General features: G+C 41.2%; 1 protein-coding gene across 9 annotated transcripts in view; it reads left to right on the top strand.

Annotated features, from left to right (window-relative positions):
- The window catches only part of DOT1L (DOT1 like histone lysine methyltransferase), a 121,757-nt gene that overhangs the window by 77,019 nt on the left and 31,562 nt on the right, over positions 1–13,176 (top strand). For all 9 annotated transcript variants that reach the window (XM_027853066.1, XM_027853068.1, XM_027853071.1 and 6 more), the window contains 9 exons: positions 392–498; positions 1,310–1,351; positions 2,309–2,419; positions 3,209–3,443; positions 4,400–4,513; positions 7,366–7,457; positions 8,817–8,918; positions 9,588–9,725; positions 11,607–11,732. In XM_027853066.1, coding sequence (XP_027708867.1) covers positions 392–498; positions 1,310–1,351; positions 2,309–2,419; positions 3,209–3,443; positions 4,400–4,513; positions 7,366–7,457; positions 8,817–8,918; positions 9,588–9,725; positions 11,607–11,732 — 1,067 coding nt within the window. The remainder of the gene's footprint in view (positions 1–391; positions 499–1,309; positions 1,352–2,308; positions 2,420–3,208; positions 3,444–4,399; positions 4,514–7,365; positions 7,458–8,816; positions 8,919–9,587; positions 9,726–11,606; positions 11,733–13,176) is intronic.

Consider the following 13,176-nt stretch of genomic DNA (forward strand, 5'->3'; position numbering starts at 1 on the left):
TCAAGGTGGGCTGTCACCCACGGCCAGACAGAATTCTGCAGAGCTGAGCGGCGCTTCTCTCAGCAATCTTGGGCTTTTATCACAGCATGCCCTTCATCCTTGTCTTCCTTCATACTTTTGAACTGAGTATAGGAAAGTAACAGAGGGAAAATGGCTGCTGAGTTTCTGAAAACTTGATTAGGCTATTTCCCTCCTTTCTGTCTTTACCTGGTATAATATTTCTCTGTCTCTGTCTCTGTCTCTCTGTCTCTCTGTCTGTCTGTCTGTCTGTCTCTGTCTGTCTCTGTCTCTGTCTCTCTCTCTCTCTCTCTCTCTCAGTGTGTACACAGAGGGCAAGGGCTTAGCTCTGGCTCCTGAATTGCTCATAGCTAACCAGCTTTTTTGTCTTTAGATATTGGCACTATAATGAGAGTTGTGGAGCTATCACCACTGAAAGGGTCGGTTTCATGGACTGGCAAGCCAGTTTCTTACTACCTGCATACTATTGATCGAACCATAGTAAGTATCCCCACTGAGATATGTTAGTGGCTCACTTGGTCTCTTCTCTCTCACTTTTGCATTCTGGAGGTCTTGATAGTCTGTCTCACTCCCACTCCACCCTATTCCTGCCCGTGATAAGAATGTGAGCCCAACTGTGACAGGACAGATAGGACTCTCTCCTGTCAGAAATGCACTGGAACTGCTTCTGAACAACCATTCTCTTCTGAATACTAACAAATTGCTTGCTTGCTTTTCTTTCTTTCTCATTTGTTCCATCTATTCACTGTTTTTATCAGTGTTAAATGGCAGATTCATGCTTTAATTTAATCTTCAATGTAGTCTGTGTTTTTGCCCTGTTCTTCATTTTTACCCTACTCTTAGTGATTTCCTTTGACTGACCTGCTTTGTGTCCCAGCTCTTTTTCTATTGGAGAGGTGAGACTTCAGTTAAATTTAACGCCCGTTTTTAGAAGTACTTTTTATGCCCAGTGGTGAAGAACAGTAATCCCTACCCTCACACACCTTGTAGTCTAGGATATGGAATGAGATATGGATGCCAGTTTTAGAGAAAACAAATGGTAACTCACCTAGTGATGGTCACATTGTAGGAGTGTGAGACAGTGGAGGAGAAAGGAATGACTTCTGGTTGGCGGGTTGGAGATTTGTAATCAGATATGGCTTTATTCCAATTGGGATTGGCCTCTTGATCCAAAAAGCTAATTATAACTCCTTATCACAGAAAAAACTCCTTAATAGTGGGCAAATCTTGATTTGAGGGGTCGTCAGAAAGGAGTACTTAAAAATAATCTGCTTTTTTCTCCCCCTTTCAGCTTGAAAACTATTTTTCTAGTCTCAAAAATCCTAAACTCAGGGTAAGTTTGTTTTGTTTTGTTTTTTGTTTTTTGCATGGTGGTCTTTTTCTTCTGCATATCAGTAAACAGTAATACTAGTTTATGTATGTATTGTTATGCAGCTATCTGTAGTTTGAAATTATTTCCTTTAGGAGATGGTGAAGCACAGGGTCAGGGGTGACTATTTGTTGTTACAAAGGGTGTCTTCAGTTTAACAGCTGTTTAGAAATCGTTGTCTGGTATTGGCTTCCTTTTATTGGTGGATCCTAGTGCTTTTCCATCCCTCCATCCTCTCTACCTATTGCCATCTCCTACCCTGGATTGTTGAGTTACATCTTCTCTACTTCAAAAGCCTCATTTTAAAGTATGACCAAGGGCACTCGGTGCCCCTGGAACCCTCAGTTACAGATTAGTTGTTGATCAGTGAGAGAATTTTCACTGGGAATTTCCTACACCGATGAAATCACAGGTCCAGATGCCAAAGAAACATCTAACACACATTCAGTTTTGGAGAAGTTCAGTTTCCTGGGAATTCAAGTGTGCTTGCTCAGACCAGGCACTTGATACTTACTAGCTGTGTGACCTTGGGCAAGTCACTTAACCCCAATTGCCTAAAAAGAAAAAAAAAAAGAAAGAAAAGAGAATGAAGGACTAATGACGCACAAAGTTTGGGGCAGCTAGGTGGTGCAGTGGATAGAGCACCGACCATGGATTCAGGAGGACTTGAGTTCAAATCCAGCCTCAGACACGTAACACTTACTAGCTGTGTGACCCTGGGCAAGTCACTTAACCCCGTTGCCTAGGCCCCCCCCTCCCAAATACATAGCAGTCAGATGGTTTATATTCCAAGAGAGCATGCTTGCATGTAAGTGCTTGGCTCTTTGTGTAGTTGAGGTTGAGGCACAGTGTTGAGCAGTTGTGCATTCAGGTCATGATTCCGAGTGTACATTGAATTGACACTGTGACATCCCCTCCTAGGAGGAGCAGGAGGCAGCCCGCCGCCGACAGCAAAGAGAAAGCAAGAGCAACACGACGACTCCAACCAAGGTCCAGGAGAGCAAGGGAGCCGTTGCCTTGGAGCCTCGAGTGGTAAATGTCTGTCTGAACCCCCTGACACTGTTGAAGGAAAGCATTCTTACGGGCACAGATTGCCGAGTTTTATCCTACCTTGTTGTTTTCAGGTGTCCTTGACAGAAAGTCTGATTTCACAGTGTCTCCAGCCTAATTGCAGCCACGGGGTATTGAAGTTGGAAGTGGCTCCAGGCAAAGGGGCAGCCTGACCTAGTTGTTAGGGGGGCTGCACTTGGAATCTGGAGACTTGGCTCTGAATACTGCCTCAGGCTAGCTGTGTGCCCCTGGGCAAGTCATGACTGAAATTCTCTCAGCCTTAGTTTTCTCTTGAGAAAATAAGAGTATTCTTAGCCTTTACTCTCTACAGGGTTATTTTGATGATCAAATAATAGCTATGAATTGATTTGCAAACCTTAAAAGCATTCTAGAAATGTGAGCTCATCACCATTCATGTAGCTGAAGAGAACACACTTCCATGTAGAGGAGGCCTGGGGTTGTTAACCATTGGTGACAGTGTGACCACTGGGGACCTGGATAGTCAATAAATAACAGATGCTACTTGATGAATCCCTTTTTTTTTTTGACTTTGGAGAAGAAAAATGACAGTTAACCAAGAAAGCAAGAATTGAAGTGTTTAAGTTGGTGGTTAAAGTGATTCTAGCTTTGGTGTTACATATTATCAATTTTTAAAACTTTAGGCCAGGAGAGTTAATTCTGACCCAACCCAACCTGCTTTGTGAGCCTTGTTTCTTGTACTTTTCTTTCTATTTGATTCCCATCCCTACCTCCACCCCCACTTTTCTTTAGGATTCTGGTGCTGAGGAAGATAAAAATGGGACGGCTGCTCTTAAAAAGCCATCTCCTTCCAAGCCTCGCAAAAAGAAATTAAACAAAAAAGGAAGGAAGCTGGCAGGAAGAAAACGTGGACGCCCCAAGAAAATGAGTGCTGCAAACCCTGAACGGAAACCCAAGAAGACCCCAACTGCACTGGAGCTTCTGCATGCTCAGACTGTGTCCCAGGCAGCTGCATCCTCCCCTCAGGGTAAGGGCCTTGGCATTGCCCAGACCTGACAATATACACCAATATGTTGACCCCGTTTTCAACAGCCACAGAACCATGGAAAGCTTTTATTTGGGGAAAGCTGGGTAGGCAGGGAAGAGAAAGATCTTGCCCTTTTTGAAGGACAGCCTTAGTTCTGCTTTCCTCTTTCCATTTTCCTTGAGAAATTCCAGCAAATAATAAGTATGTGAAACACAGTGCAGTGAGAAAGAACTGTGTAAATGTTTATCTGTTGATAGAGGCTGGCTATGAGACTCTGGGCCATTCATTTTCTCTTTCAGTGTCCAAAACAAATCTGAACCTGATTATCCTAGGACCACTTAACCTCACTGCCACAGTTTGCTCATCTGTAAAATGTTCTGTGCTTCTACCACATGTGAAGTTGGTGTCATAATCGTGGACATATTGAACATGATGTTTATCAATTACGGCAGCCCCTAGAAACTGCACGAGCTCCTTTGTTTAAAAGATGTCTTTTCCCCTCTCTCCTCAGTTAACACTAGTTCTTCTCATTGATTTTCTTTAAAGATGTTGGGAAAAGAGAATAGTGGTCACAAACTAGTATTTCTAGTGGGTAGAGCACCATCTGGTCCTTTTTTTCATTGCTGTTCACTGTGTAAATCAAAATCTGGTGCTCTTTATCTCCTCCATGATTCTCACTTTGATAACATTTGCAGTCACCTTCCCTCTTTCCTCCTTCCCTAATTATGTAATATTTCAATATGACTTTGTATGTAGTATACCCAAGTCGAGAAGTGGCAGTTGAGGGTTATTTGTTTGTATGCTATGAGTAGAATTCACCTTCACATTTACAAGATAGAGAATTGGTCCATCCAAAAATACAGAAAGCCCCACAGGATAAAATTCAGCCAGGATTCTGACTCCTCCAATTTTTTTCTCTTTTCAACTATGGAACATGTTTTGTTTTCTCTACTTAGATGCATACAAGTCACCTCATAGTCCATATTATCAACTACCTCCTAAAGTACAACGGCATTCCTCCAACCAGCTCTTGGCAACTCCAACCCCGCCTGCACTGCAGAAGCTGTTAGGTAATGTCCCTTTGTCTACACATGTCACCTGGCCTGTGCCTTCCAGGGTTTGTGTGAGTGCGGCTACACTGGGTTCATAATGTGGGTTGGAGTCCTAGATGGTTTCAATGATTAGTAACCAGAGCCTTCTGCTTTCAGGGCTCCAGCATCCTCAGAGCAGGCTTATTAAGATTGTCTGCTGAAGTAATTTGATAGTCATCCACTCGTAATCATTTTTTCTTTAGCTAATATACTAGCTCCCATCTGTTGAGAAGTCTCGCGGGGGCTAAGGATTATAGGAAACACTGTCCCAAACAAGTTAAAATCTGGCCTATTGCGCCACCCCTTGTCTCAGCCTGTCCCTCCCCCTGTCCCTGGAATGCAGTCTCTTGGTACTGTCTTCTTCAGAGCTTCCCAAATTCTCATTCCATTTCATCCGAGTGGAGATTGTCACGTACCCCTTTTGTGAAAGGTAGCATACCAGCCCTAGTCAGTCTCATGTTTTCCAAGATGTCATTCCATGACATTAAGTAGCATTATGAGAAATGTTCTAATTGCTACCTCAGTCTACCTGTTGGCTCTCTCTCTTCCAAAATGTTTCTGCATAGATGACAACTGAAAGTTTCATAGATCAGAAAATTGTTTCAGTGATTTTAGTATGCTTATTCTACATCTGATTCATGACCAGGGTGGAGCTAGCTGAACAGAATAGCTATTTTAAAAAAAGAAGTCTGTATTATCTTGGTAAGCTCTTTTAACCCTTGAGAGTTAACCACTGTAACCCTTGAAATCCATCCCATATAATAAAGATAATAATATAATAAGAAAGAGACAATTGATTTAACTAAAACTAACCGAAAGGGTGGAGGAGAGATGGACCCAGAGATGAGATAGATGGCACCAGTAGGAGATAATTATGATAGGACTAGAGGTGTAGAACTGGACACGAGGTCATTTCTACTATGGGGCCCTCTCAGCAAGAAGAGGGACTGCAGGAAATTGGAAGAGGCAGGTGGTATTAAAAGTGGGTAAGTGAAAGGGGAGGGAATCCAGTGAAGAGCCCTCTACTGGCAGAAGGGGTGTATGCCTGTGATGGTAGTTGGGTTCAATCTGGAATTAGTTGGTATATTGGGAAACTCCATTCACCAAGAGTGTTGTGCCTCCATAAACAACATCCTGCTGTAGGAGGGAAAATCTGAGCTCTTAGGGGCAACTGTCACCCAGATAGTTGGATTGTGTATGAGTGATATGGACTTAAATAAAATGATGGTGCTAACGGGAAAGAGAATGTCACGGCGATGTTGGAGTAGAATCTTACCACATGATTTGGGACATTGTATTTTCTACCATGGGATACTGCTAGTGTTCGCTTTACTTGCTTCATGATTTAATATTTTGTGAATGAGGCATAAAGGGAAAAAGGGGGGGGGACAACGGTATGAATTCTGTAAAGACAATTTCTATAACATTTGGTTAGAAGAGAATTTTTAAATTGTGTATTTCAGAAATTTAACTCCACGAGGAACAGAAAAATGTTAAAGAAGGAATAAATAAGAATTTAGACCATTTATCAGAGAATATAGTTTAAGAATACACAGGAATAGAAAAGCAGAGAAATTATTTTTAGAGAAAATGGAGTCGCTCAAAAACTCCCACTGAATTTAGAGGGGGTAGACAAGAGTGGAGATTTTAATTTAGCCACTTAACTGAACAGGAGTGGAAAAGATAGGGGTGAGGGTTGGGAGAAATAGATAACCAAATAAAACTTTCTTTTTGGTGAGGCAGTTGGGGTTTAGTGACTTGCCTTGGGTCACACAGCTAGTAAGTTTCATATGTCTGAGGTGCGATTTGAACTCAGGTCCTCTTGACTCAGGGGCCGGCGCTCTATCCACTGTGCCACCTACCTGTTGCTCCAGAACTCTTTTGAAAGCTTCAGTTAATGGGAGTGGGTCCTGGGTATGGGAAGGGACCCTTTGACTGAATCAAGTTGCACAGAATCATCCCAGAAGTAAACCCCAAATATAAGAAAGAGGAAATCTGTTCTTTTTTGTCTTGGCTCGGCTCAGCTTAGCTCTTGACGCTAAAGGTAAATTCTCGGAGATAGGAGTGCTCAGATGGTTGCTGATCACGAGTGGCATCTTTCCTGCATTAGGTGGGAGACACTTAATAAATGACCTGACAACAATTAACTGTAGCTCAAAGATTCATACACATAGGGGAGACTTTCTGGGTGTGCTAACCTTTCATTACAGAGAAAGGAAAAGCTTCCTCTTTCCAGCTTTGTTTAGTACGGAATGAAGTGAAGTATTCTTCACTCTTTTTCTTTCTCCCTCTTGTCCTTTTTTTCCCTACCAAGTCTCTAGGTTTGCTTTGTTTGGTGTGGTATCAGAGCTTGGAATGTTGGTTTTACCTGGAGTGAAAGCTGCTTTATTGGACATATTGCCCACATCTAAAATAACTTGATGTGTATAATGTCATGGTTTTTTTTACTGGTGAGGAATGGTTAATGATGACACTTGTTAAATTTGGCCTCTTAAGAGCTTGGAAAATCTCTTGTCTTTTGGTGTCCAACTTCCCTTTTGATCCAGATTAGACCCTACCAGGATTAGGAAGCACCTGACCTGAAGACAGTATTCAGTTGTAGCCAGTGGATTTGGAATCAGGGCACTTGGGATTGAGCCCCAACTTTGCCACTGACTCCCAGGGTGACTGGTCAGGTACTTGACCTCTCTCTGCCTATTTTGTCCCATTTGGAAAAAAAAATTTATACTAAAATGCTTGGAATTTGTGTGTTATAGTAGATGCTTACGTAATGAGTGTTTGCTGGTTCATTAGTTGCTTTAATTAAATGTACTTTCTATCTTCCTTTGTAGAATCATTTAAGGTTCAGTACCTGCAGTTCCTGGCCTACATGAAAACCCCTCAGTACAAGGCAAACCTACAGCAGTTGGTGGAGCAGGAGAAGGTGAGTGTGACAAAATGTGGCCCAAAGCACCATTTTGTCCTTAATGCAGCCCATTCTTGATACACCTTTTCTTCATCTTTACCAGCCTTTAACATAGATCAGAAAAATGGCGAGGTAAAAGGTGTCCAAATAGAACAGAATTGACAGGTGTAAGGGACTCAACCCCAGTTCAGGTTCAGGATATCTTGGTATGTAGTGGCCACTGTGATTATGTACAGCCAGACAATACAAAATCATTTTAAATATCAGCTACTTTTTCTGAAATAGTGTTAATCTTCTCTTATATCCCTCTTTTCTCACCAGGTGCTGTCAAACTATGTCCATGCATGCCATTTAGACAGATTGGGAGGAAGGCAAGAATATTGCCTTCCCTTTTCCTCGCCTTTTACAAATTAACCAGAGTGCCTGTTTAACTTTCCTGTCAGTCTTTTCCTTGAGACAAAAGATGTACATCAGTTCCATGTTTGCAGTGCCATTCCTGGAAGCCTTCCCTTTATTGCCCTTCCTTCCCTCTTCTGGCTCATCCTGGCTTTTTTGTTTGCTGTTTTTATGTCACCAGTTCTTACCACAATGCCCTGCATGTGAGTCATGGTTTTTTAAGTAAAATTTTAATGTTGGATATAAAATCCTGAAGTGCTTTCTGATTTATCAGAGTCCAAATTTAATTTTTATTGAGAATTAAACATAAATTTTTTTCTGGTTTGCTAATGTACACTTAACTGTGTTACTTTCATTTGACTTGAACAACCTATTGCCTGTCCAAAGTAGATGATCCCCATGATTCAATCCAAGCATTTCTGGAGCTTGAGAGGCATTGTGGTAACAGACATCTGTTCTCCTTAAAGAGAGTAAAGTGATATTCCTTTTCATAAGAAGAGCCTGTTATTGTGCTTTCAGGCTTTTCCTGGGTCAGTATGAGGATGAGATATATCATCTAACTGTGGCTTATAAATTTAGCCATGATTCACAGTGGGAGAGAGTTCATAGAAATCAGGAGAGAGCAGCGCATGTGCCAGCTCTGGGCCTTCAGTTGGAGACTTAAAACTAGTCGGTAGATGAAGCCCTAGGGTCATGGTGAAGATAAGCACCTTGAAGGTCTCACAGCCCTTTTCTTCATCCTATCTTTGAGAAGAGGTTGAGGCTGCTCCAGTGTCACCTAATTTGGTCACTCAGTGGCAGGGCTGGCATCTGGTAAAGACCCTGCTTTTTCTCCTATTCCAGGCTATCTTCCCAATTTGCTTTCCATCTTGTTTTGTCTCTGTTTTCTTAGTTTCAGCTCTCCCATCTTTTCTGGTGCCACGTGCTTGTCCTGACATGGGTTTTGACTCCTTCCTATTTCTTTGTTCCCTTTCCTTGCAGGAAAAGAACACTCAGTTGTTAGGTACAGCCCAGCAGTTGTTCAGCCACTGTCAGGCTCAAAAAGAGGAGATCAAGAGACTGTTTCAACAGAAACTTGATGAGGTATGGGTACAGTTGGGTTGGAGGGGGCCCATCTGGGGGTGGTTGTATTTGCGTATTCATGTTACGGGACAGAGATAGGACTGTGACTACATAATAAATATATGTTGGGGTTATGTCCTGTTTCCATAAAAGCATAAACTCTTCTCTGCATCTCTGTGATGCACTGTCTTTAAGAAACCCCTTCCCTTTGCCTCCCCCTCTCAGTTCTTGTATAGGGCCGGCTGGCAGGTTTGGTGTTGGGCAGCCACTGGTTTGGCTGTGAAATCATTCTTTTTATATATAGACCTTCAACTCATGAAGCTGTTTGAGGGGAAATGAGCCCATCACCTTGCGTAGTTGGTGTGCGATCCCAGGAAGTAGCCAGATGGCCAGAAATTGCAAAGAGGCAGATTTAGGCTGGATGTCAAGAAGAGCTTGCTGACAATTAGAGGCTGTCCAGAAGCAGCTGGATTATTAGCCTCTGTGGGTAGTAGGCTCCATATCTTTGGAATCCTTCAGGGAGAGCCTCGCATAATACTTTGCTCCTTCTCAGAAATGGGCACATGTCAGCCTAGGTGACTGATGAGTCCTTTCAGCTCTCAGATTTCTTGATTCTTTGGTAAGTGGGGAAGGACTAGCTAGCCTTCATCATTATATAATTATATACTATGTAAATATATTTTCTTCCAGTTGGGAGTTAAGGCTCTGACCTACAACGATCTGATACAAGCTCAGAAAGAGATCTCTGCTCACAACCAACAGCTAAAAGAACAGACAAAGCAGCTAGAAAGTGATAACAGTGAACTCAGGAACCAAAGCTTGCAGCTGGTAAGGACATTCCTATAACTCAAACACCTTCCAACCACGAATTGACGGATGCCATAATCCCAATTTTGTGTATTTGAGTGAAAACAAGTGTGAAAATCACATTTCTTTTAAAAATGAATCTTGGGGCAGCTAGGTGGTGCAGTGGGTAGAACACCAGCCCTGGAGTCAGGAAGACCTGAGTTCAAATCCAGCCTCAGACACTTACTAGTTGTATAACCTTGGGCAAGTCACTTAACCCCAGTTGCCTCACCAAAAAAAAACCAAAAAAAAATCTTGTTTCAGTTGAGCATTCCTATAACCTAGAAAACTGGCTAGTATGATTTTTAAAATTAAAGCATGTTTTAGTGATGAATTGTTTTGACATACCTTTCATTTTTTTGGTAACCTCTCATTTTAAGTGTTTTTCACTAAAATTTTTAAAAATTGAAACCATCTGACAGGTCAAATTTTCTTGAAGGAACATAGCATTTCAGTTATAGTTTGCAGTTTCTTCACAATAAATGAAAAGTATTTTTTTTCTAGTCATCTGGATCCATCATTTGTCACCTGTATTTGATCTGAATTTGTTTATTCATTTACATAATTATAAGTAATTTTGTGTATTCTCCTGGTTCTACTTTCCCCAGACTCTGCTTCTGTTTAGAGCAACATGGGAAGACTTTGGAGTTCTCATATTTGCAATTTCCTACCATAAAGTAAACATTTCATTGCATTCTTGAAACATAGCCATTTCCCAGATGATGTCAGATTTTTTTTCCTATCATAAAAAGAGTGTGTTCTTTTTATTTTTCCTCCTTGAGATTAGGCTATAAAGCCAGTACTGGAATTGATGGATCAACACAGTGATGTATCTTTTCTCTCATCATTAGGTACTGTTTTCTATGAGATCATGACCTTAATATTAACACCAATACCAAAAGTGTAACGTTCCTATTTTCACACAGCACCTCCAACATTGGTGTCTATGATTGTCTTTGGGTATAGGTGTGTATTAGCTCTGTGGAAGAGTTGTGATGATGTATGTCCTCTTAGACCTTAAACTATCAGTTCTTTTTTTAAATTCTCCTGTCTCTGTGTCCATCCTGTGATTATAGCTGTATTTTATTCAGGGGCTGATCATTTAGAGATGGCCACAATCTTGCCACCTCTTTGATTGTACAAGACACACAACTTGTGCAAGAATAAGAGGAAAGTAAAAGAGGCCAGAGGTTTTCCCTCGCACCCAACAAATTGGTAAAGATGACAAAAGATGACGGTCATCATGTGGGTGGGGCTGTAGAAAGATAAGCCCCCTATTGCCGTATTGTTGGAGCTATTCTACTAATCTGTTAATTCTATAATGAAGCCATTCCACAGAATTTTTTTCCCTTAATGAGCCTGTGCTGCCTTATAGTCTTCACTGCTTCTCTTTCTCTGAGTACTTGCAAACTATCCCTTTAATAATGCATTTCCTAATGACTCAAAATTAGGACTCTTGACTGTGTACCTAGGTCTTGGGAAATATGTATCTTTTGTATTCTGTACTTTTTTCTTATATCCTGATTGTAACTCAGCAGCCACACCCATAAGCCACATCTAGATATAATGACTTGTATTCATTGTGAGCAACTATGTTTTCTTCCTAAAGTCTTTCAATGCCTATTTTACTTTTAGCCACATGTCGTTTTGTACTTAATAGTTTTTCTCTGTGTTGTAGGGGGATAAATAGTATTGGTTATCAGCAAGATAAGTCTTTATTTCTTTGGAAAAAAACCTTGGAATGTATTGGCATTTTCCACTCTATTATGGTATATGCTCACATTTTAGAGAGAAGACCAATACAGGGGAATTTTGTTGTAGCCTTTGTGTTCTTACTAATCCTTCCCTAACTTTTCCCTCTAGCTTAAGGCTCGGTGTGAAGAGCTGAAGCTGGATTGGTCTACTCTCTCACTGGAAAATTTGCTGAAGGAGAAGCAGGCACTGAAGAACCAAATTTCTGAGAAGCAAAAGCACTGTCTGGAACTTCAGGTAGGCATTGTGACCAGGGCAGGAGTGTGGCCTATCTGTCACACATCGTGTGGTGTTAATTGGCAGGAAACTTCCTCATTATCTAGTCAGTCCAGCCACCTCAAGGGATGAAATGGAAGTCTGAAGGGTGGGAGAGATTTTCCCAAGATCATAGAAGTAATGTGAGTACCAGAACCAGGACTTGTGGCAGGTGTAGTTTTTTTTTTTTTTTTTTACACCCAACAATAGTTTTAAACTTGAGAAAGACATATAACACAGGACAAAGTGAGCGAGTATATATGTGTGCAGCATGGAGTGATCAGGGCAACTAGCCTTCAAATAGAAATGTTTTTCCTTGAATACTGACTATCGGGTCGCTCAGTGTGGTATTGCTAGAGTCCTGTCGTTCTTGAGTATCATTTGACTATTGAACAATGAGGAGACTGGATAATTAATTCCCTTATCATAAGCAGTATCTGGAGTGCTTATGGGTGACAAAATAAATTGATCTCTTGATTTGTAGTTAATCTGGCATTGTGTGCATTCTGTGACTATAATAAGATTACTTCTCTCCAATCAGCCATCCCAGTTCTCAAGCATATACCACACATTCAGAGTTGTTAACACACTTCTGGTTTTCTGAAATATTACTAGTGTTGATTACTGTCTCATTTATTATGGGACCATACTTAGCTACTTGGCCTTATTTTCTGATTCAGATTTTCTTTTTGGTAGGAAAAGCAGGAAAGTGTACCCCTACATCTCTTTAGACACCTTTGCATTCTGAAAGTCACTTTGTCTGATCGGATTCACTGGCTTCTCCACATTGTTCTGCCTTTGGGGAGCGGGTGGGATCCACGACGTTGGTCAGCTTGACTTCCTGGCATTTTGTATTATTGGAGTACTGTTAAAGCTCCTCAGGATATTTGAATGCACAGCTCAATCAATGGTAGTGGAATTGAATGTGATGGGAATTCTTTGGTTTGGCTTCAATTAGTTTTAATGTGGTTATAAGTTTAGACCTACTTTAGTGATCATGTTATAAAGCATGCTTTTGAGATTGGCGAATTCTGTGTAATAATGAATCTGGAAGACTTGTCCTTACTCTACTTCTACTCTAAAGGTAGCTGGAGCATAGTGGATAGAGCACTGCACTTGCTGACAAGAAGACCCAAGTTTTGAATCTCATGTCATTCACTTAGCTAGCTTATCCGACCTTGGGCAAATAAATAAACTTTCTCATCCTCAGATTTCCCTCTGTGTAAAAAAGTGATGATTATTCTAATTGTGAGCTCATTGGGCCCTTGGGAGGATGAAATGAGATATCTCTAGAAGGAACATTTCAAACTTTAGAATGCTATAGAAAAGCAAACCATCTGGGGCAGCTTGGTGGCGACATGGATAGAGCACCAGCCCGGGATTCGGGAAGACAGGATTTCAAATCTGGCCTCAGACACATAATACT

The sequence above is a fragment of the Vombatus ursinus genome, unplaced genomic scaffold, assembly GCF_900497805.2.
Source record: "Vombatus ursinus unplaced genomic scaffold, bare-nosed wombat genome assembly UNPS02009918.1, whole genome shotgun sequence".
Lineage (NCBI taxonomy): Eukaryota > Metazoa > Chordata > Mammalia > Diprotodontia > Vombatidae > Vombatus > Vombatus ursinus.